At 43.6% G+C, this 25,162-nt stretch overlaps 1 protein-coding gene across 6 annotated transcripts in view; it reads left to right on the forward strand.

Moving 5' to 3' along the window:
* Positions 1-25,162, forward strand: part of fbrsl1 (fibrosin-like 1) — a 250,529-nt gene that overhangs the window by 51,543 nt on the left and 173,824 nt on the right. For all 6 annotated transcript variants that reach the window (XM_076104290.1, XM_076104286.1, XM_076104287.1 and 3 more), the window contains exon 2: positions 14,429-14,653. In XM_076104290.1, the coding sequence (XP_075960405.1) occupies positions 14,429-14,653 (225 nt within the window). The remainder of the gene's footprint in view (positions 1-14,428; positions 14,654-25,162) is intronic.

Genomic DNA, 25,162 nt, shown 5'->3' on the forward strand with positions numbered 1-25,162 from the left:
TCCCATCTGCTTTTCATTAATTAGTCTGCTTACAATATTATCTTTCCGTGGGGTTGTCCATATCTTAATGACGTGTATGAGGTTTACATTCGGAGCAAGCTTCCTCTTGAAACTGTTTTGGATTCATACAAAGAGCACCCTGGAGAGCAGAATATTTTACCATTAAATACAAGTCTTTTTTTTTTTTTTATACATGCTGGGTTTAGTGTGTGTGTGTGTGAGTGCGAGTGCGTGTGTGTGTAATAACAGCAGAATATACAGGCCCTCTAGTCTCTATTAAAGATGTGCACAGATGGCACAGATCTGGGGGTGTTTGCATGGATAAACTGTGTGTGCTTTTATACGTAATGTGTTGTAAAAAGTGATTTAATTTGTCAATTAATTTACTTGTATTTGCATCTATGTATGTAGACACAAATATACAGGATCTGTAGATTTGCACAGGTGGATTACTTGCAGTAAAGGTAATACTGTGCAGCAGGAAAAAAGTCTGACGCTGTAAATTGTCCCTTTATTCATCTATTTAAACTCAACACACATTCGTTCATACTAATTCCCTGTTTGGCTTTCACTCTCACAGCTTTTGTTTGGATTGGCCTCGGGTGGAAACCTGGTGAACATGAAATGGGGGAAAAAAAAAATAATCAATATTGCAAGAACTTTATTGAAAATCCCATTATAATAAGACTGTATGCAGTGCAAACATTCAGTCGTGTTACTGTCGATCTGTTTATAATTTCAAAGGACACTTGACAGGATTAGCGCCACAATTCATCAGAATTCCCTCAAATATTTGCAGCACTTTTCTGTCAAAGTGTGTGTAAAAGAATGAATTGTGGATGAATATGTCTAATAGTCACGTTACATTATAAATTATTCATATTTATTCCACCTTCTTACAGTGGATGGTCAGGAGAAACACGTAAAAGGTATAAGTGTGCATGAGACTTGGTAGTGACCCTCCCTCACGCTCTCTTTCTATCATCTCCAGTAATTATTTACATCCCTCAGGAGTGAGTTGTCAGGCAGCTGTATTGCCAGCCTTGACTGCAGGGACATCGCTCTGTGTTCTCTTTTCTCCTGACACCATTTTCATATCTCTCTCTATCTTCTTGCCGGTGAAGTGGCTTGATGCCAAGGCCTGAGGTAACACCTAGATATACCTCGCTCTCTCTCTCTCTCTCTCTCTCTCTCTCTCTCTCTCTCTCTCTTCCCCTCAGCACTACTCTACCTGTTAAACACAGCATTAGAGTGCACTCGGCAGGGTGCAATTATACAGCAAGCACTGATACATCCAGAGGTAAACACAGCCCTCTCTCTCTCTGCACACTTGTCTGCTGCAGGGCGCTGCAGCCTGGAGGTAATTGTATTGCTGTCAGCCCTTGGTTGATGAGTTGCCAGTGTAATTGCTTTATGGTTTGACCTCTGGTTTTTCAAACAAGCGCCCTGGTCAAAGATCTGCACTGGGCAGATGAGGGATGAGAAGGCGGCTGGTGTATGCCTGCGTACATGCTCGTGTTTGTGTGTATTTGTGGTCGGTGGAAGCAGGATAAATATGTTAGTCCTCTAATGCTCTGTGTTGCCCGCGTGTCCTGTGCAATTCTTTACCGCGTCTTAAAGCGCAGCTCCCTGCCTCTGTTTGAAACCAGCATCTGAGTCAATTGGATTGTGAAGTATATAAAATGCACAGGGATTTGTCTTGGTGACATTGGCACAGAGGCGCAGTGATAGACTGATACACAAGGACAACAGGACGCTGCACACTGCACAGCCGCAGTGCCAGAAGCTACTACACACACTATATTTATCTCTTGACATGCTATTCTTAACTTGGTTTTTGTATCCTCTTCTGCCAAAATAAACAGTACATTACAGTAATAGTATCTGTCAACTTATCATGTTGGAATGGCTTTTTGAACTCAAATTAAGTTTACATACAATTTTCTTTCCCCCTCTTTAATCAACCCCCAACCTAGGAATGAATGCTAAACCATTTCATTTTGTTGGACAAATTGCAAGAACCAAGGTTTTAATTGGATTGAAACACACATTAGCAATGTCTTCACGAGCTGTAAGATGTGATAGAATTTGTCTGCAACCATTGATTTTGCTGGCTGTCGTGACAATTGTTTCCAGCTGTAACTAATCAAAATGAATTGCGTGAGTTAACCAAAACAAAAATGTCTGCTGTGGGTTGATACACTCTCTCTACCCGCCTGTAGAATAACCTTGCTACTATTTACAATCAGCCAAAGATTAAGAGGTGTTAAGCGGCGCGGCGCGTCTCTCTTTACATAAACAATCTAGCATTGAGGATTGCATGACGTCATCCTTCGACAGGCAGTTAACCGCTAGCTCGTTAGTGGTCATTAGTGAGCAAAGTACCAACAGCTGCTGGATAGTGAGAAGTCCTCATTCATTTCCCAGTTAAACTTTTCAACACATCACATGTGTTTTGAGTTAACCACCATAATGCAGCAACAGTGACTCTTCAGCCACTTGGGGAACAAGCTGTAAACACAGCATTGTTTAAAGCTTTTAGTAAACAGAGTCTTTTCTGCACATTTAGCAGACACGGGGCAACATTAGCATTCATTTGGAGTCGTGTCTCTGGTCACCTGGCGAATGTAAATCCAATACTCACTCACTCTCTTTTTTTTTTAGCTCTTTTGGTTTCCGGGCTCTTCTAAATGCTCCACGATGCTAGCCAGCGAGTCGCTAACTTTGTCTGTCACATTTCTGGTGCTAGAGTCATTGCGTACAATATGTTTATGTGATACTACATTATGCGTAGTCATTTCAACCATTGGTAATAAAAAAGACTGATTAGTGCAGTTTCAAAAGCTCTGGATTTTAGAATGAAGCAGTGAAGCAGCTCGTCTTGTAAGCCTGCAAAGCTAACGTTAGTTCACTCGGCTAAAGAGCTGTCTGCAGCATCATTAGGGGCTGTTAGTCAGTAAGTTATGTTGTCAGAAGAGGCTTGCATTTTGTTAGTGTTCTCATATGTGAACTATGTATTTTTTAATGTAATGATTATATTTGGAAACTACAAAAGTATACCACTAATGTTATATCTCGCGAAATGTGACAGAAGCCATTACACTTTACAAAAAGGTATAGGCAACCTTGGGAGGACGGTAACAACAATTTTCTTAATTGAATGCATATCATTGGTACAATTCAGTTCAATGTATAGATAATACATGGATTTTATATCACAATCACAATAGTGGTCAGACAAATCACAATTACCGTACACGTCATCCTGAAGTTGTTCAGCTCTACTTCATGCCTTCAACTGTTCTTTGACAAAAGAACAAGAGCATGCTCAGCAGCATGGCCTTTGTCTGCAGTTACATGACACACACAAAGGTTGATGACCTGAAGCAGTCACGAGGAGGAGATGTGGGAGAAATGCCAGGCTGACGGTTAAGGAAATGAAAGGTAGAGTTGTGAGCAAGAGTCCGCGTGGACATGTATGTGTGGCAATAAGGGGCAGAGAGTGCTTCATTGTGCTTCATTGTACGTGTGTATGGTGTATTTGCATGGGAAAGAGTGAGGCCGCTGCACTGTGTGTTTGGAGTGATGGGGGGGGGGGGGGATTTAAGGGGAAGTGAAACAAATGCAGAATCGGTGTGTTTCAAAGAAGAAAAAAAAGACTTTTATGCAAGACAGAAAGGAAACGCCAGAAAGTGAACTGCTGAGATAATAGAGACATCACACAGGAGTGATTTGTGTGCGTGTGTTTGTGTGTCTTAGCAAAAAACAGTAGACCGTCACATTATTTTAAATAACAAAGCAAAGGGTAAATACAAATGGAGCTGGTCGTTCCTGATGGAAGCACACACACTGAATATCACACATGCATGTGTGTGTTTGTGAGTATACATGCAAACAGCGTGTCAGGCTAATTTATTTAGCAAACGGTTCAGGGCTGACTCAGCATTTCAGGAGCCCTCTGGGGTGGCTTTCGGCACCAACAGGAGAGCTTGTTTTTGTTGCTTCCGGCACGATGCCTCATTCTCTCTGTGGCAGCTCGATTCCCTCCCTGTCAAACAAAATCACTATAATTACTCTAGTCTGAATATTCAAACATTTAACATCCATTGAGATAACAGGTTGTGCCTTATTTTATCAGGGAAAATGATAATTACGGACATAAACAGGGGGATAAATGATTAATGACAAATAAACAACTCAATATTTATTGGAGCGCAGAGAGTTAAAGAGGCAATATGTGTGATACTATCCTGCCCATGTCTGTCTTCTACTTGCTAGGGGTGTGAATCTCCAGGCACCTAAGAATACATTATTTTTCCTCACCTGCACTACTGACCAGAGCGATTGTTAAGTTGTATTATTGTGTGTAGCCGACATGTTGGTCTGTGATCTCTTGTACATGCACTATAGTTTATTTGGGAGTAAATTAATAGATTTATTCCATCAGGGTTTTGTGGTGATTTCCAAGAGAGGACTTTGTGCTGGCTCATTTGTAAAGGTGCTAATGCAGCAGTTATCAGAAATGAATAGCTATGAAATGAGCATTTGAAGTGGTGCTTTCATATCGGTGTTGCTCATCAACCTTCTCTCCTAACTAATACTGTGGGTTCTAGTAGAGCAGAGACAGCTTACCCAGCTAATTAATATCCATGTTAAACTAATACATGATACGTAGTTAAAGCTGTTTTTCTGGGTTTTTCATTTCGCAAGACAAATCATTGTCGAGTATTTAAGTTGTCAGACAATAAGCTCAGGTGTGAATGATAACAGTTGGATTCCATAACGCTGCTTCGGGTTCACGGTCCTGGTGTTGTCCATGCTGGATCACTGTCGCTCTGTCTCGGCTTACTGGAGCACTGAAACCTGCAATAACTGGGTTCTTTTCTGGTCCCTTGGGCGCAGCAGCAACAAGTTGTGAACACTCCACTGATATGTCATGACCTTCTGAGTTGATATGGTGAACTTGTTGGCAGACAGTTGCTTATTGACCCGTCCAACATTAGCATTCATTTGGAGTTGTGTTTCTGGCCACTAATTTAATTCGCTCTGTTTATGCAGCTATGTACTGTATGTGAATCACTGAAGTGCCTCTTCAACACATTTGCATATACAGAAATACTAACTTGAGAATCAAGTCTGTCTTGCTTTGGAAATACTTGCCATTGTTTGGTGGGACAATGAAGAATGCATCTCATTGATTTTCCAACAAAGGTTGAATTCATCAGTCTCCAGGTCACTGCTTCTTCAACCTACAACCATGAACTTAGACGTACAAGCTTCACAATGGCTCGGGTGGGAGAGCTGAAAGGGTTTGCATGATGTTCAGTGTGTTATTCATACCGGTCACACAGCTTTTCACACTATTCCTGGAGGGCAGAGGTAGTTCTTTGACTGAGCAGGGTTAGGGTTGACACACTTCAATTTGAGCAATTGTCGTGTTTTTACTTAAATCTTCCGGTCTGCACAGCTGTGAACAGGTTCAGAAAGATCTATCACTGTCGGACTTTGAAGACAGTTTAAATAATACATGTGGTTGTTGTGTTGATAAAAGGATATTGCTTTTTTGAGAAAGGTGTTGCTTTGCCTGCAGTGATATGAGGCTCTGCCTGCAGTGATATGAGGCTGCAGGCAGATCTGAGGTTTCTCTTTCCCTGTCAGTCGCCTCTGCCTGGGATCCCTCTGCTCTGTCAGCCTCCTGCTGTGTGAACTGAGCAGACTCCTCACACCCGTTCAGCGTGCAACAAGGTGCACTCAGAAATTCGGCATATGTCAAAACACTTCTGCCGTTAGAAGCGGTGGGAAGGGAACTTGTTTTTTGTAATTTGTGCTTTGATATGGCTTTGACTGTCAAACTGTGAGCGTTCAGTAATGCAGACAGAAGAAATGTGTTTGTTAGATTTAGAAAGCTTGTCTTTAAAGAAGAAGCTCGCCGTTCACGTCCCTGGTGTGTTTTTGAGCGGTTTTGCCCACAAAAAAACACACCCACAAGTTGGTACGGAAATATGTTGAGCTGATTTGTTGACAGTGTGAAGCCGACATTACACGTTTATGGGCGTGTATTTGTTACTCTGCTCCACCAATGGGAATAGCTGTTGCCGAGGCAACACTTCCTTTCTCTGCAGAGCGTGAGGAAAAGAAAAACCCGTGGAATGACACCCGGCTGTATTTTGGGCTGCGGTGTGTGGGCTGAGCAGCAGAGAGCAGGGCGCTTCCTGTGACAAGAGGTGGGAGGTTCACAGGACATATTGGCCTCCGTAGAAAGCCTCTTTCCTGTCAGACAATCGACTTAATAGTCTCTAGAAGAACCTGTGGGAGGCGAGACCTGCGATATCTGCTGGCATGTGATGTTTACTTTAAACCTCAAGAAGTAGATATTCTGTATACTCCCCATACTTACTAGTTCATGTGGTTGTTTGGCTTGGCCAGCAATTGTCCAACAACTGCTTACGTTCGAAACATGTGTCTGCCTTTTGAATTAGATCCAGCAGACTCGCAAACTGAAAATGTGTTTGCCATTCAAAGTTTAATTCAAACTAAATGTAAGTTTTTGGCTTGACATACTGAGAACACTATCAAGAAACACGGGGCCCATGGGTGCATGCTGGGATGGCAGTGGGATGAGAGATGCAGCAGCTGCAGCAGCGGCAGCAAAGTGATCAGCAGTAGAGGGTGAGCAATTGAGTTTGACAGCTGAAATAAACGGCTCAATTGGTGGCGGCCAACTCGGCGGACACGTCGGCTGACGCAGAGCGAAAAACCACTTGAGTCTTGGCTTCTGTAATGTTAACACCACAGAAGTGGCCGGCGGGTTTACATTTTCTTCAGAATTCAGGCAAACAAATGTTTCCTCAGCAGATACTGCTCAGCTAAGCCAAAAAACACCGACCGCATCAACATAAGGTGTGCTTTATTCACTGGAATCCTCCATGGGAAACATCACATTTCACAATACATGTTCCAGAAATAAAACATGGAATTATGGACAAATGGTCAGGCTGCAGAACACACACCGTCTGTGGAAATGTGGAGGAATCCTCATCAGACTCCTCGTGTCTTCCGTTATCTTGCCTCTTGTATCCCTGTAATGTGGAGTGTGTGTCCCTGTGCTTTAGTTCGTCAGAGCTGTTCAACAAATTTAAAGGTGGTGTTTATAGTTTTGCTGCACCACCCTGCATTCCCCCCCCCCCCCGTTCCTCTCCCCTCAGCATCCGCTGACCAGGCTGTCAGCGGAGCTAATTTAGCCCTCGCACATGTTGTCACACAAACACACTCACAGCAACATACACAATTTAGGATTTACTTAACAGCACACATGCACAGACTGCAGTATTCTTTGCTATACACAGACAGCTGTGTGCACATAGACAACAGTATACTCGGCTCTACAGAGACTCTTTTTGTATTCATTCATTAATTGACACATGTGCACACGCAGGGAATTTTTAGAAACATGTATGCAAGTCATGAGTAAATATCCAGGACAACAGCTATTATATGTTTGAGCGGTGAAGCACAACCGGCAGCACTTATGTCACTATGACTGATATATGACTGAGTGATACGAGGTGTGGTTTAGTGCCTTGTGGCAGAAGTTGGCTATCAACAGCATAAAAAGTCTTTGTTGTGTCATAGTAATGTAGCAGCTAAAATATTTTACACTTAGCAGGTACATTTTAGAATCAATGTGAGCTATATAGGGCAGATATTAGACTCAGTACTGTAATATTTAGTCATGGCCTACTCTTTTCATCTCTGACTATGATACTGACACAAATAGTGGGAGTGGAGGAGGGATCGGTTGAGAGGTGTAAAAGTACTGGGATATATAAGTGACAAAGTGAGGGAGGACGTAGGTTGGCTCCTGGTAGCTGGACGAGTACAGCAGCAAGCTGGCCTGCCAGGGATTAGCACCTCGTGTCTCCCGTTCATTCCCCTGCTCTCCCAGAACACACTGCACACAGACACACCGCCAAAAAACTAGCTTACACTACTCAAAGGATTCAGCCTTTTAACCGTAAAGTCAAATGAACAGGAACAATACACCACATAGATTGATAAAAGGTGAAAAGGATATGGTTCATTTAATTAGCGTGTTAGCAAACGATGCAACATTGATCCCTGTAGAAATGTGTGCTTCCTCTTGTTCACAGCCTGATGAAGCCTCCTGGCGCACAATGCAGCCTCTCTTCTTTCCTCGAGGCAATAACCTTCTGATTTTCTGCTTTGAGAGAAACAGGGAGGCCGGGCAAATGAGTCTGCGCTCCCGGCTAATCAAAGGTGTGTTTGATGTAGCTGACGGCAGCATTGGGTGGAAGGTGTATGCCTCTGCTGTCTTTGCGGAGCTTCAAGTGCACAGGACTAGAAAAGCTAGCAAGCGCTGCATGATTTAAATCAATCCAGACTAAATCAGGACAAGACAGAGTGATTTATCTGACATGCCAAGAGCTGCGGTAATGCGTTCAGAATCAGTCCAACAACTGAGCAATAAATCAGCACAACCACACCTCAGCCAGCTTAAAAGGAGCTAAACACTAGCTGAGTCTGACGGAGGTGGCGTGACAAATGACTCTGCTCTGTGGCTTTCATATCATACGTACAATGAAAGGGGATGAACTTTCTACTCGAATAGTAACCTCCTTAAACACCTTTCACATCAGGACTACGAGGAAATATCGTTCATCACATTAACAGATGCTGAATACAGACGGATTACATTTAAGTCACACCCTCACCGGAGGGGACAACGATTCATCGCTCTGCATAGGGTCCATCACAAGTCTCCTAATTGCGTCCCCGTTTCCCTCACTTGCGTCTTCTCCTTGCGTTCAAGGAAACCATGCGAGGTGAGAGGAAAGGAGGAAATATGTTTTAAGAGATATGAGAAGTTTTGACAATATGCGACTTGTTTTATAGTTGAATGTGGATAGATCACAAAGCTATGCAGTATTATATCTGCAAGTGTCTGAGCAGTAGCTTGCTAACACACAGCCTACATTAACTTGCTAACAGCTTGTAATTTTATGTCATAGTAGATTCAGTCCTTTTAAAAAATAAATATCCTGGCTTTGCTCTTTTAGCACTTGATGAACCTTAAATGAAAGTTACAGTTTAGTTTTTAATTAACAGTTTTACTCCATTTCCAGCGTAATAGTAGTAGTAAAGTGATGCACGTTCAAGAGGGCCCTGTTGTGTCTTTGTGGCACTGCTTAATGTCGAGGGAGGAGTTCCCTGCGGAGCTCTTTGTGTCTGAATAATTACTGGCCTCAGAAGGAAGAGAGTGCCGTGCAGAAAGGGTGATGATGTGCGTTAGACATCACCATCGGCTATTTGTTCTGCCGTCCAGGCTCCTTTGCCTTCTGGTTCATGCAAGCCTCACGTGGACCCCCCCCCCCCCCCCTTATCCTTTGCAAGCAACTTTAGGGTTGCCGACATTCCTCTGTGCAGAATGTATAAACCCGTCCTTTGGGAGCAGATCGCGCTTCCACGGTGGATGTCAAGGCACAAGCATGTAAAGCCATGCACTTTATTGTTAGCCGACAAGGAAGCCTGTGTTGGATTTTATGCACTCATACCCACAGACACACATGCACACTCACACTAACACACATGCACACTTGTACTAACACACACGCACACTCACACACATGCCCACTTGTACTAACACACATGCCCCAGTCCCCATGCAGCCTGGAACAGCAACAAAGCTCTCCCGTACTGTTGCCAGGGTAACTTGGTCGGGTCAAACCCCCCCCCCCCCCCCCCACACACACACCACCTCCACTCACTTCTCTCTGTCTATTTTTCTGTCTATCCTCTCCTCTCTCTCTCTCTCTCTTCTCTGACGTTACTTCGGCCCAGCTCATCGGATCTTAAGCCACTTCTTCTCCTCTGTTTGGTCACAGTCACATGTCTGCCCCGGGCTGAACAGGGTGAAATGAGGATGATTCACCACTCTGGCCACTTTGTCCGACTGTAGAACTATTTTGAACCACAACATAAGAAATAAAACCTGGCCAAATCACAAGGACATGTCGAACGTTCAGTATTTTCACCATGCTGGTTGCAGGGGCATTGAGGGTTAGGAGATAACATCGTGCGTCTCCAAGTTACAAAAGAACGTAACCGACTTAACGAAATGCTAACTGCACATATGAATGAATGAATAAATGAAATTTATTTATAGAGCGCTTTTCACAGACATAACATCACAAAGTGCTTTAACAGAGCAGACATTTAAAAGCATAAAAAACACAATATGACCCTAGGATCAATAAATTGCATACATAGAGAAAAATAAAATAAAAAATAAAATAATAAAAATTAAAACATTTTAAGAGCAGGTCTAGGACATGGGTTTTTACTAAAACGCCAGCCTAAAAAGGTGGGTTTTGAGCTGTTTTTTAAAAGTGTTTACAGTATCTGCGAGGCATAGAGTTGCAGGCAGAACATTCCATATGCCATTCACACCGACAGCAAAGCATTTACTTTGCAATTATGTGCATCAGTGTTTTACTCTTTTCATTTGTAAATGGGTTAATAATACAGAGTGTGATAAGGCTGCTCCATTATGTGTAGAAATGATTTAATAACCATTTTATAAAAGAAAAAAAAAAACCACTTCAGGCCATTGGCATATAGAAATTATTTCACAACTAAGCCGTTTCTGGCAGGGACACAGTGATGGATTACCCTTCTTCTCCTGCAGCTATTATAGATATATTGTTGGAGTCGTGGACTGTGAATAAATGGAAATGACACAGATAGACAATTGAACTCTGTTTATTACTGATGGAACACAGCAGACATGAGACAGCAATCAGACCAGATGCAAATGTGCTAAACAAAGTCTAATTGCTTTGTGGTGCTCCAAAATTCTGGCAAACGCATATCTTTCCAAATATATGGAAAAGCGTGACACAGTTCTACATGAGACTCACATCCGTTTCACAAACCTTAGCAGTCTGTGTTCCACGTTGTTCCCTAAACTGGTATGAACTGTACATGACACCAGTGGTTTGTCTTGACATGTAACCACGGGGTCACAGAAGGTTAGCAAAGAGATGTGTGCTGAAGGCGTGGCTTCTCATGTTATTGTCTAAGATAAGATACGTTTAGCATTGTCCTGAAATGAGGTAATTAGCTTGTACTTTGTTTTCTTAAGCAAGCAATAAAAAGTAGAGGACATGCAGTCATTCAGGGAACACATCGGCCATCGCCTAAGTTGGCCCATATCAAAGCTTTTTGGGGATTTAAGAATCAACACCAGGCACCATTAGTTGGTAAAAAGATGTGAAACGATAGTTTACGTTGTAACTGTGCTACATTTGTTTTAAAAGGTTAAAGTCAGATCACTGAATTGTCATAGACAATAAATGTACGACAATGGCTGAATGAAGGCCTCAGCTTGCACACAACAGGAAACGCAATTAAAGATGAATGTGTCAAACTGTCAGATAATCCGGGTAGTCCTCGTGTATTGCTGTTTTCTCTCTGGATGGATGAGGTAGATGATTACCACGGGGATTTCCTCCGGAAGGCTAATGAAACTCCACATTTCTGCAAGTTGACGCTTAATTGATCCCACCACTCAATGCTGGTTTGTTCACAAAGACTTGTTTATATTAATACCCAAGGAGACACTGACCTGATGTGTATTGATGGACCTTCATACTGCAGCTCGAAATACTCTGCCTAAAAGGAGGAAAACACCTGGTCTCCGCATCCTTTCTTGTCAGGCTGTAGCCGCTTTGTCCTCGTAGCAGCTCTTTAAAGATGGCCCCTCCAGGTAATGAATTCCATGACAAGTGGCCTGCTAATACCGTCTGGTCCCTCATGAGAAATTAATGTGTTGCCTTGTGAGATGAGAAGAGCTTTGAGCTGCTGTGTGATGTCAGCGTGATGGCATTAAATCCCTCTGTCAAAGTGGTGTCGGCCCGTGAGCTGGGTCAGCCTGGTGACCTCTTGTTACGGCGTCCCAGAGGACGCTGAACTAAACTGTTAGAGTCACTGTTGTCATCGTGGGCTACAGTGTCACTATTCTGAGCTTCATGCAGCGGTCAGTGTATAGAATTATGTTATTTAAAACATGTTTGATCTTTAATTCAAGATTAAGACCCGGTCTAAAATGCTTTTTTTCATGGAAACTTTCTTCCTTTCCATTGCCAGTTTATTATTTTATACCTTTTGTCACGGAAAGGTGTCATTCATTTGCAGTTATGGGGCTAATGCGCGAGCCATCTGCTAACCCCCACCCTCGGAGCCAATGATTTGATTATTCATGCGGAGCCCTAAGCCGACTGCAGTGTGGCCGTGGGTGCTGCTGGCTGTGAACAGATGTCGAAACGTGAACTAGCAGCCCTCGGCCTTGAACTCCACGCGGCTTCGTGCAGCGGCGTGTCGTCCTCTGCCGTTCAGACGCGCAGTCATCTCCTCCGACAGACTTTACCAAGCAGCAGCAAGGCACCGGCTCCACTCGGACCTAATGAGATCTGGAAATAATAGGCAGCAGAAGCCCAGGAGGAGGAGACAATTCAATCACTAGACGCACAAGCAGGCAGGCAGGCAGGCTGCTTGGCTGACAGCAGTGTTTTCCACTGGCTGGCAGACGTGCATGTGCGTCAATTTGTGTGCCTCTTCATCATATCCTGTTAGCCATGTCCTTTACTTTCCCCACACCGCCAGTGTGCTAAAGGCCTGCCAGTCGTACTTTAAACATTCATAAAGTAGCATCACCAATGTTAGCCGCTGTTCTTTAACGTAGTGGAAGAAAAGTCACAAATAGAGTCAGTCGGACTGACATTCAGCTGTTCTATCGTTCTCCTGCCGAGGTCGTGGCCTGGTTTTAATGTGGTGTAGTTATGTTCTGGGAACTGATCCGCACGGCTTGTGTGTCAGGTTGTTGGTTGTGTGCATTGAAGTTGGTTGGACTTTTAGCGCAGCTAGCTAGATTAGGTGTCTTAACTCTGCTCATAGATGGCTGACACCAGCATTCGTCATGTGTAGTGGTCCTAAATCTCTACAGCCGACTAAGTGTTTGCTCGCAAAAGGCCTATTTGTGATTAGTATACTTTAAACCTTGAATGAAAAAATGCAGTTTCAGGTGAGCGTGTTAAAATACTATGTGCTTATCGCTGACTTACATTAGACTGAACGACAGCTCTTTGGTTGCTTTGACATATCGCTGCTTATTTTTGGATCATATTTATAACCGGGAGCTTTAAGAAGGACCTTTAGGCTGCAACTGCGTTTTCAAGTGAGAAACTGGTGATCATTGTAACTCCAATGCGACAGGAACACTGCATACAGCCACATGGTGTGTTATGGGCACTTGTAGAATGCTAACATGCTCTCTTGTTGTTAAATATTAGTTTTCTGTGCACTACACTGACAAGAAATGCCAGACTTGAACCATCTCAGTGCATCACAGCATCTATAGGGAAGCGAACACCAGACACTAGCATTGGTAGGACACACACGCAACGCAGCGTGATGCAATTTAGTCTCTCTGTGAAATACTGGTCAGGAGGTGACTGGGGGAGGGGGCGAAGAAAAACCACTGAGTAAGATACCAGGCAGTTACAAATGATGTTTTGAATTCCTATAAACAAACACCCATACAGGCAGTAACCGAAGCATGAGGAATGAGTAGTTAAAGGGGGGAATTGCTCGGTCATAGTGTAAGTGTAGAGTGACTGTATTTTCCCCACTGTGTGTTAAAGCAGCTCTTCATATCATAAGCTCATTATATATGAGCCATAAAGTGATTATGGACTCCAGTAAGGCATTGTTCTGCTGTTGACAGGATTAAAGATGATGATGAGAGAGAGAGAGAGAGAGAGAGAGAGAGAGAGAGAGAGAGAGAGAGAGAGAGAGAGAGAGAGAGAGAGAGAGAGGAGTGGGAGTGAGCCTCGCCGCTCTATGGCTGAGTGTTGCTTTGTATAAGCCAGCAGTGAAAGGGATCGCGCGCTTGACTGTTTGCCAGCTGCGACACACCCTACCTCCACTTCTTCTACACATTCACGTCCCGCCCCTCTGTCTGCCCATCTGCATATCTGTCTGCTTGGCTCTCGTTCAAAGGCAGCGCTGTGAAGTGTCGCTTTTGATGATTTCAAGGTTTTTAATGAAATGCTTGAGACAATGAAACCAGTAAATCTCTTCTGTCAGTGTGGTATTGATTGGTATCTGTGTCACTGGGTGTGAGTGCAGGATTCCTGTGAAAACGAAAGTAAGGGCTGTGTGCAACAGGTTATATGGCATCCTCTGACACTGCCTTGGTGAATTTGAATCACTGTTCTTATCAAGATACACAACATTCTTAAGACCATATCTGGATGGATCAACCACTCCATCCATATATATATATATATCTTCCACAAATTATTTTTTTGTGTGTCTCGATTTCTAATGTGCTTTCGTCTTCTCTCTGCAGAAGAAGGCCGGAGTTGTGAAGACGCAGGAGAAGAAGGAGCGGTGGAAGGAGAAAAAGGTGGCGAAGCGGCAGAAAAAGGAAGATGAGGAAGTGGAGGAGGAAGAGGAGAACGTCGAGCCGGTGGTGGACGCCCTGGAGAATGGCTTCCTTCATCACGCCCAGCGGGAGCAGGAGAGAATGACCGAGAGGCTGCTGAAGAAGACTTACTCCAAGAAGAACAAAATGGTGAGTGGGTCTGACCCCATAGCCTTTTTTTTTTTTATTTAAGAAATTCTCACTTGACAGTAGTTCAACCTAGGTTACAAAAGGGACTTTTTGGTTTGTGGATATCTTGCTGACGAAATGAAAGAGATGTCTGATGTGCTGGCTTTTGTCATGAAGCTGAGTTGGATCTTCTGGCACGACTTCACCTGCTTCCAAAGTGCACGGAGAAGGGAAAAACTCCAGCAACATGTGTCGTGTATATATATATAGGACATCTTTATTGTATGACTGTGGCTTTTCCATGAAGGCAGATGAGCAAGTCTGACTGCTTTGTTGTGATTTGGCAGTGCTGCTCTTTCCATCTTTCTTTAATGAAGACCAGGACAGGCTTTCCTCCAAATCTATACTTTCTATTCATCTAACAGCTGGTCCACATTCCCTTTTTAAGCAGAACAAGCTCGACAGTGAATCTTCAGAAAAGAGGTGAACGGTGTGAACGGAGCCTTTACGCTCGTGTCAAATGTGACTTTGCTTATTCTGGTGTCAGCAGGGACTTTGTACCGCAGTGCTGAGGTTGTCAAGCGACACTTCAGTCCATTCTATCAGTTCACCATCAAACCCTTCTCAGTTTTCAACACTTGAGAAAGTCATTTTCTTCAAATACTCCTTTTGTGAGCAGTCTCTAAAGCCCATTCAGAGCTGGCAAACATTGACATATCATTTTTGAAAATGATATGTTTTTTGTTTTTTTTAATCTCTTTCATTGTTTTTGAAATAGAAGCTTTTGACACTACTGACGTTGCCCGCTTAGGAAGTCCAGGTTATTGGCAGAATCTTTTTTTTCTTTGAATTTTCTTTGTCAGCGGCAGCTTTTAGGAATTGGTTATCACGTCTCTCACACTGTGGTTGGTGGTGACGTTGAGCGCTTCCGTCTGCTTGCTGCTGTCTAAAGTGACTTGATGTTCTGCATCAGTAGTGACTAATGCAGTGCCCGGTCAGAACGCTTGGCCTGTGTGTGTTGACGCCATACTGTCCCCTTTTAGTTCAAGGCCCCAGGCGCAGAAGGCCAACAGTCATCTGACCCTTGAACTAAAAGGGTCAAAAACAGCTATTGATTTATTAAGATGTTTGATGATATGAAATATATTGAATGATGTTACTATTCTTAGTCATTGTACCCTGAAATAACTTACAAAAGACCCCCAAAGCACTTTACTACAACTCAGCCGTATAGCCTATACTACTTACTGTGTAGCTCTACTTCACAGGAAAACATTGTAGTACTACGTTTACTTGGCAAACAACTCTTACTGGTCACTTTGCAGATCATAAAGTTATAGAGGAGAGCATGGATTTAATTAGCGGATGCATTTTGCAGGCGGTAACGTTATTAGTGTTGTAAGTTAGTATCAAGTCTTACATCAGGGACATTTACTCACGGGGGGGAAAACACACACCCAAGTGGCGCAGTAGTAGACTACTGGCTGCAACATGGATGACACTTAGCAGAGGCATTCATCTCCAAACGGGCATATTACCGGCTGGCTTTGGCATAACCACCACGGTTATAGAGAAGAGAATGGATTTAATGAGTGCAGTTTGCAGTTGGGTAAACGTTACAACGTTTGTCTGCTTGTGCTCGTTGACTCCAGGGAAATAAATAAAAGTTTGGTAGTAACGTTATCTAGCATTCATGTAGCGTTGGCATAGGGTTAGGCGTCAGCATGTAATCACTTGTTGATACAAGGTGGATGGCTTGTACTTGTCTAAAACTATTGGCACAGCAACAACAGACCAGCTAATACAGGGTTGAGGCCACAGTCGGATATGAAGCGCGACACACTGTATGTGACTTGTATTCACTGATGAGCCCCGATGCTACCAAACATGGCTTCATAAAGAAGTTGCTGGTAAGCTGCCTTCAGGTGGATTTAGCTCGCGATCCCATTCTTGTTTTTCTTCACGACTTTTCTGTTTGTTAATGCGGAGAGAGGGCTGCCAACATCCCCGGCTTCAAGCACACTGCTGAGCCCACAGACTCGGAGTCTGTCCCAGCGAGATAGCCCATCGATGTGTTAACAGTTTGTTTAAATGGGCGGATGTTTTTTTTCATGCTCCTGTCTGAGGCCAAGCGCTACCATAGTGCTGCTGAGGATAAGAGGGGAAATGTAGTCAGGAAGCCAAACTAAATAATGAGGCTGTGTAGCCCGGAGGCCTCCTCCACAGATAAAAATATCTCTCTGAGATAAGATTTCCTGAGGAAGTTAACATGGCTGAAAATGAGTTTGGCTGTGATATTTAGGTTGCTAAGAGACAGTGAAAGATTATGTATTTAGCTGATGCTCTTATCCAGAGTTTAAGTGCAATGGGCTGCAATTACTGAACCAGATCTACATTCTAGTTCGGATAATAACTCCGTAATATTTCCAAACTGCTGCTGTCATGTGACAACCTTGTAACTTCAGCTGTGCTGAATTTCATATTTTGCAGTAACTTCATCTGAAGATTTACTGCACATATTCCCAAGGACATTAATATAGTAGAGAGATCACGAAACCGGCTCAAAACCCACAGGAAGACTAAAGCTGAAACTATGTTTTTTAATGTTTCCACCCATCAGCAGTCGGATACTTTTTTGTCCCTGGAATATATAATGGGGAAGTAAAGAATCGGGGGTAAGAAAGTTTAATATTTCATATAAAATGTTTGATCTTTGGTCGTAAAATAAGCAGTATTTTTTGCTTCCCAAGTGATATTACTGCATATTGAATAGCTCCATCTTACGTCTATTTATTTGCCGTTTTGCTTGTTCTTCCTTAAAGCAATTTGAAGTAATATCTGGAGGTACATCAACAAATGCACCTCCCTGAAGATTTAGGTTTTTTTTTCACTGCCATCAGCCAAACTACAAATATTATATTATATTACATTTTTAAGGAATGCATAACAAGATGTTTATTTTCTCACAGTGGAAGTGATGAGGTAACAGGGGTCTCAGGGTCCTGGAGGCATACAGGTCCTCAAAGGACGGCAGATTGCAGCCAATCACGCTGCAGGCTGCCCTTGTTCTTGGTTGAGGCAGCTGCGTGCGTACCAGACTCTGATGGAGGAGGTGAGGATGGACTCTCATTGACTTTGGCAGGTTGAACTCCTTCAGCTGCCGCTGGAAGTACATCCCTTGCCGTGCTTTTTTGATCTCCCTTGCCAGATGGACTGATTTATACATAGGCCCTGTTGCTCTTACTTCATTTCTAAACTTTCCAATCCCTTCTTTTTTAAATCTGTGTCCAGCTCAAGCAATGTTTGACTGTATCACTGTGTGAGTAGCTAAGACATCTTTTAACCTGCGCAGGCTTTAGTTCTCAGCATGCTGAAACCTTCAGCGTGCCTTTGATGCATAACTAGAACGCCCAATTCCCAGCTACACTTTCACTGTTTCCAGTGTTAACAATTATGCTTTGGGAAACAGCAACACCCAAATTCAGTCATAATCACAGCGCAGATAAGACTCGGCACATGATCATGTTGCATGACTAATTCATTATAGATAACATTATTAAAAATGAAACGGTTGATCCACACCTTCGAATAGATCCTCTCTGCTTTAGTTAGAAGTATAAAAGGTGTTTGATCACCACACCTTTTGTGATATGATTTAATATGCAATATCAATTGTTTCTAAATAGGAATGTGTGCATGTGTTGCTGAGTGTCTTACAAAACCTGCCCCGTGAAAACCTTTTGTAGGAGTGTGTGAAGAATTTGATTGATTTCATTCTCACTTATATATCCTTACAAATACAGACAATAAATCTATCAGGTGTCGATAAATGAATTGTTGCTGAGTCCAATCTCTCTGGGTCAAGTGCACATCAAAGAATTGTTAGCCAGCTGTTTTCCAGAGCAGCAGATCACAGCAGCAGTAACACAAGTATTGTTGTGACTCTGGAGAGGAAACTGTTTTGAGTGCTTGATACCAGCTTAGGAGAGAATGATAGAGCGAGTAATAAATAGTTATCTATTCTTACTTCATCCTCAACGCCTGTGATGTCTTCATGCGCTCTAAGTGTCTTTGATGGATGGAATCCCATATAAAACACACTCGCTTCCACGAGGAGCCCTTTGTGGATTTCATCTGCCACAGAAAACGTCCTTGGCAATAGCGCCGCCAGACTCTGTCATGTGGTTTATATTCACAGTTCATTTAACAATCCCATGTAAACATTTACTCTTACTTACATCCAAGAGGACAAACTATAGATCATTTTATCCAACAAACACTAAACAGATGGATGTGCAGACGTAAATAAACACTTTTGTTGTAACTGTGGGAAAAGGGCAACACAGAGCAGCCATCTGAGCTTCAAAACAGGCGTTTATGGCAGATGAAATAGATGGAATACACTGATGGGGACGTATACTTTGAGTCTCCGCCACAATGATCAGCTGCACTTGGAGCGTTACTACTCTGTCCTTCAGGCTGCCCTCTTCGTGTCCAGCTTAGTTTTCCCCATCCATATCTCTTTTCTGTCTCTCAAGTCAGAGGGTTCCCTAGTGTATGTCACACACTAAGACCCACAGGCGCGGTGATGTGCTGGCACCCTCGAGCCAGAAGCACGCCGGAGGACAGGAGCTGCAGTGTCAGAGCGGAGTGTGTCACAGAGAGGCAGTGTGGTGGGGCGGGGGGGGGGGCACTTGTTCTAATTGCAAGGCTCACAGGACCTCAGGAATGGTCGAGCATCGTGTGTGTGTGTGTGTGTCAGTCAACTGAAATAAGCAATTCTTTTCAATGGGTTAATAGGCCCTTAAAGGTGCAATGTGTAACATCCAGACATGTTGACGTTTAGTTTAAAACATTTAAACATGAACATTATCATCAGAATGTGAAGAGTCAAATACGTCACGCTAACTGGCTAGCCACGGTCGAATATACTGTCAAATATAGGCTACCGCTTGTACCACCGGAGGCGATAGAAAGTCACTGTAGCATCCAGTCTGCCTTGTCAATAATGCATCCATGGTTCATGTGCGTTTGCTTTATTTGCCCTGCTGTTAGTTGGTAGTCATAATAATAATAATAATAATAATAATAAGTGATGACTGTGAATTTAGATTGTATGGACCCAGTAGTGAAATGCTGCCCCAAGTGACAGTTCACACAGTCGTTATCAGCTCACCTCTTGGGCTACTGTTCATAGAACCATTAAAAGCACAGTCAGTTTGCTCCCTTACTCAGCCAAAGACGGCACAAAACAGACACACACCTGTGTAGAGCAAAGCATTATCAACACAAGAACACTTGATAAGAATCACCCTTTTGTCATTGACATTGTAGTTCATAATAATCTCCATAAACCAACACACTTGTATGACCTGCAATTGTCCTCTCATTCCCTGCTGTAAGCTACTAGAAACGCAGCTTGCAGGAAGCATTTACACGATTATGACCTTCAATATGTTTCAAAAGGGAGTCATGAATAACACATAATGCTGACTCGCTCAAGCAACACACTGATAGCTACACGTACACATCACCATCCCCGTCCATTAGTGGCTCACCCTGTGCTGTACACACTCCCCACTAGCAATGTGATGTAGGGAAACATCTCTGGACACTATTGCCTTACTATCGTTCAAGCAGGTGGGTATCAAGCGTCCTGCATGCCCCTGTCCTGTCATATCTAGGTATGTGTATAAGCGGTAAGCCAGCCGGAGACAGATCAGATTAGCTGGGGCATTAACAGTGCACTGGAGCATAGTTCAGGGGCAGCCGGAAAGCTGCGATAGAGAGTACTGCCGCCCATTGGCAGCGTGGCAGCGGTAACAGCGAGGGATCAGGATGACTGATAACGGCGAGGTGGTTGTTATCTGGGGAGCCGCGACCCTGAGCGGCAGCAGCTCGGCTCAGGAGACAATAACTCCGCCGGCTAACCAGCTCCCAGCCCATTTGGCTGGAGATCAAGGTGAACCCTTTCACCCCGAGTCAATCTGGGCAAGTGGATTGAGCTGCACTGTTGTTGACTCACTTTAATAAAACAAATGTCATATACTGTAACTTAAATGTGCTTTGCACATAGCTTTTTTTCCCTCCTCCATTCAAGGTAATATTTGTTCCCCTTATTCTCCGAGAACGACCACATTTATTTCACTGAACCATTATCTGCTTATAATGTTGTGGTTGATTGAGGAACTTAAACAGCGTCTAGTGTTGCACTTGTAATGAGATCAGCCCTAAAATGTGACACCCTTGATGTAATTATAGAGTCGAAAAAAAAAGCTTGTTAGTGGTAACATGATAGAAAGGGCCTTTACTCCTGTTACTCCGGTTAACACTGCAATTTAACAAAGAGCATTATTAGATGAGTAGATAATGAGGTACGCTGCTGAGGTGTCTGCAGGCACATGACATGTGAGAGTGTGCGCACGTGTGTGCAGAGCAGAGAGACGGAGATGAGTGGAGGAGCGTGACTTGTAATAGACCCTGACAGATCAATTAACGAGCTGCATGTAACATCGACATGCATGCATGATCAAACGGCAGTGTGTCTCTTCCTCATCAAAGACCAACATGCATGTGCCTGTGTTGGACAGAGATACATATGAATCCTTGTTTATCTACTGCAGTTCAACCAAGCCTGTGTGAATCGTGACTCTATTAAGAGGCCACCTTTTAAATGAAATGGGCTTGAATCAATGTAAATATACAGTGATACTGCAAATTAGGAGTTTAAAATGAGTAATTTATGACTTAATTAACTTCAATTGCTGCATTAGGAATTACAAGAACATTTGATGGCACTCCAGCATAACATATAATATAGTAGCATGGGCATGTCATAAATGTAGAGAATAATAAAGCCAGCTAATTAGATCAGTGATCAGACAGTGACTAATGTATGTAATGTGTTGTAAAACTGCTTGCTCAAATTGTTAAGCACTTAAAAGTTCACACAGCTGCTTTTGTTAAGTAGTTGTTGGAGAATCAAAGTGAAGTATTCTTTGAGTCACTGATATTGATCACGGTAAGTTAGTCCATCGAAGGTAACTACTTCCTATAGATGATAAGTAAATAATTGCAAAAATGAATTATGCTAATTAAACTGGGGTTGAGACTGTCACAATTCAGTTTTGTTGGTAAAAAGGTGAAAATACTTTTTCCTACATGAATACGTGTTTACACACGTACCTTCCTCTCTGTGTGTTTTCAAGCTTCCTAAATGCAGACGACCTGAACACAGTGGATTTAGTGTGATGATGGGGTTTTCCTCTGAGGCTGGTGGTGTTGACTTTGCCCGGGATGCCGAGGGGAAGGCTGGGAAAGAATGAGGGAACAGTCCCAACGGTGTTTGAAATAGAGGTGGGGGGAGAGAGCGTAGAAGGAATTCATCTGTGCTGCTCCAGTCCCAGGGGACGGTCTGGAGTTGAACCGGGTTCCAATCTGAACTGGCCCCAGATAGTGAGAGATGGTTAACGCAGAGGATATTGTGACTGGTCTGTCAAAATGGATTGGAAAACTGATGCCTCATAGATACGTTTGACACGCTACGACGTAAATGCCGCTGTGATAGATGGGACCCACAGGAGAAATCTCAACAGACCAGAATTCAATGGGAAGACTGGTCAAATGACTTTGTCAGTTAGATAAATCCTACCTCCAGGAAAGAATTAAGCCCTCTCAGGATTTCTCCTCAAGATCCATAACCCCCTCCACTCCCAACGGCTACAGCCTCCCAACCCCTTAGACGAGGAGAGAGAGAGAGGCAGAAAGACCGCAGAGACAGAGACCGAAATAGAACTAAAGGGAAGCCAATGACAAAGCCAGACACCCTCTGCGCCTGCTGTGCTTAGCCAGGTGAATATTGCATGGGACAGTGCACAGTGATTAATGTCAGGCCATGTAAGGTTCTTGACCGAGTTGCTGTACTGTAGGTCCACACGCGCACATAAACACACGTCCCATCACTTTTAACAAGCCACAGCCATTGAGATACAGCAGGGCTACTTCAGAGCAACCACTCTGGGGACAGTTAGGTCTGGCAACATTAAATGACCAGGGATCTAAAGTCGCGCTCTGTTGGAGTTGAGGCTAGTGCATGCTGGGATTGGACTGGGTAGCAGAGGCCAGGAGGAACTCCTCCTGGATGTGTGCTTTCTGAGGTGCAGATTTGTTTTTCAGTGCAGTCGTTTTGGACTCGGGGGGGGCAAGTGTTTGCTGTAATACATTTGCCAGGACATCCTTTATCTGCGCTTTGCTAGCTGTCTAGTTGTTATTACTTTCTTTTTCTATTTCATTTATTAAAGTGGGACCTCCCCGGCTACATCATTTTCTGTCTTTGCATCTACTGGAGAATCTGCAGCTATAGCAACAGATGCATTGCCCCTAGTAGATGTTTAACTAGAACAGACAGAAGGGAGAGACACTTTATTACACTCCGTGCTTTATGATTTACAGCATCATCGTGGTTTATTTATTACAGTAATGGTCAGGGAGACGTTCAGAAAAGTGTGCTCCGGGAGATCTCGGGTGGAGTTATATTCCTCCCTGCGAAAGCTTTCGGCTAAGTAGAGTGTCATAGGTTGAGCTCAGGTGAGGTCCGATTTATTGTGGAGCGCTTTCATCAAACAAGCAAATCACAAAGGTCTTCCTGCATCAAAATTGCTTTCAACAAATGGTAGCACTTCCTGTGTACCAGAAAAAGATTCCCTGGAAACAGCAAAGGGGGCAGCAGGTGTCTGCAGATGTGAAAGCTTTCATGAGCTGTGTTCACCGACTGAAATGGGAATAATTCAGAAACAATTGGCCGCAGTGTTTTATCAAAGCACGCAACACATGGTGAGTCACAATTTGTTTTCTGTGAGTTTAATGTGTTAGTCGTGTCTCAGCTGTTTCTGTGATTATCAAGAATTTTCAAGGACAGGGAACACACGGAATTCTTAAAAAAAGCCGTAGCCGTAGTACAAAATAATACTATCGGCCTTGAAAATCAGGTATTAGTTAAACCCTAGACGCAGGACTGTAACGCAGCACTGTCGAGGGTCAGGTTCCCTGGCTACCTCTTTATCCGGAGGCTGGCAGCCGTCTGCTGCGCGGTACTGTATTACACGGGAGGCTTTACGGACGGAGGGATCTGGTTTTTGTTCGGTACGATGGAAGTGGGTGGCGGTCCTGAGCCCTCTGAAAAGAGAAGCCTCCTGTACTTGCACGAGGTCTTTTGTTTGGGGGCCTGTGTGTTTTGACAAGCCTAAGAGGGGGAAAGACAACAGAGAGGCCATGGCTGTATCCTGACAGGTTTGTGCGGTACATGTAGGCTGCTACCCTCCACTTGTGTTGTTCTCCACCGTCATCTACAAATCTCTCTTTCTCTCCTTGTCACAGCTGTATCACATTTGTTTTAATAAGCGCTTGAATTAGCACCTGTTTGATTAGATTCCATTTAATTGCCACTTGGCAGAATGTGTTGTCGCATGTGTCTTCAATGTGTGCCTCTTGTTTGTATGTTACGTGTGTTCTCCTCAGTGTGCGTGTGTGTTCTTATTTGTGTGTGTAGATTATTGTGTGTATGTGTCTGTATAAGTGGCTGTGATGAAATGCTTGCCTACTTGGCGGCGTCTGAACGTTTAAGTGTCAAAGTGCCATCTTTGCAACTTCAGCCCACTAGGGTCACTACATTAATGGGATCTGCCGAGGCCCCCTGCCCCTGTTTTCATAGCCCTGTGCCTGGGGGGTGTGGGGGGGGGGGGGGGGGGGATCGGTTGGCGACTAGCAAAGCTGGACATTAACTCAGACGGCTTAAATGGGATTAGTGGTGTCACTGAGACAGATGTGATCTTTGCAGCCACAGCTTTCCTTCTCTTTCTCGCTGTTCAGTTCTGCTGTGATACAACACTGACCCCTGCTGTAGTAGAGAGTTATTGCACCCACATGCATGAGGGGCTGGTGGATGATTTAACCCTTTGCTTGATTGCATCACATTGTCCATTGGGGGTCACTGTTCCCATTTGGAAAAGATGGTGGGAGGCCTCGCCTCTCCTGCCATTTTGACTGCCTGATGTAAAGTACGTCTGGGTTTGCAATATTGAACCCAGGCGGTGGATCTTCTGCAGGTTCCATCAACATGTTTCCTGCAGCGTCTTGTAATGGATGCTTAATGTGGCTTCAAATATTGCCATGAAAACATCGTCAGAGATAATGAAATAACACCGGAACACCAAGGCTCATGTGTGGGTTGTGTATGCCAGCGCCATCACTCATATTAGCTCATTAAAACAGCAAGTAGCGCTGCTGCACAAGGTCAGATTTATCCATATCCAGTATGGATAACCAATATACCCATAGTAACCCATAGTAACCAATATAAGGACAGCCGCTTAAACAAGATATATTTAAAATGTTCAGCTGTGTGTGTTTCAATGGGTGGTGATTTAGGGGATATTGTTCAGACTTGTATGCCTTCCAGCGGGCAGCATGTGTTTGGTTCCTTCTTTCCTGTTTTAAAGGCCATTCACACAGTAGCAATTGAACCAAGGGCTA

The sequence above is a fragment of the Anarhichas minor genome, unplaced genomic scaffold (assembly GCF_050575085.1).
Source record: "Anarhichas minor isolate MPS153535 unplaced genomic scaffold, ASM5057508v1 ptg000030l, whole genome shotgun sequence".
NCBI lineage: Eukaryota > Metazoa > Chordata > Actinopteri > Perciformes > Anarhichadidae > Anarhichas > Anarhichas minor.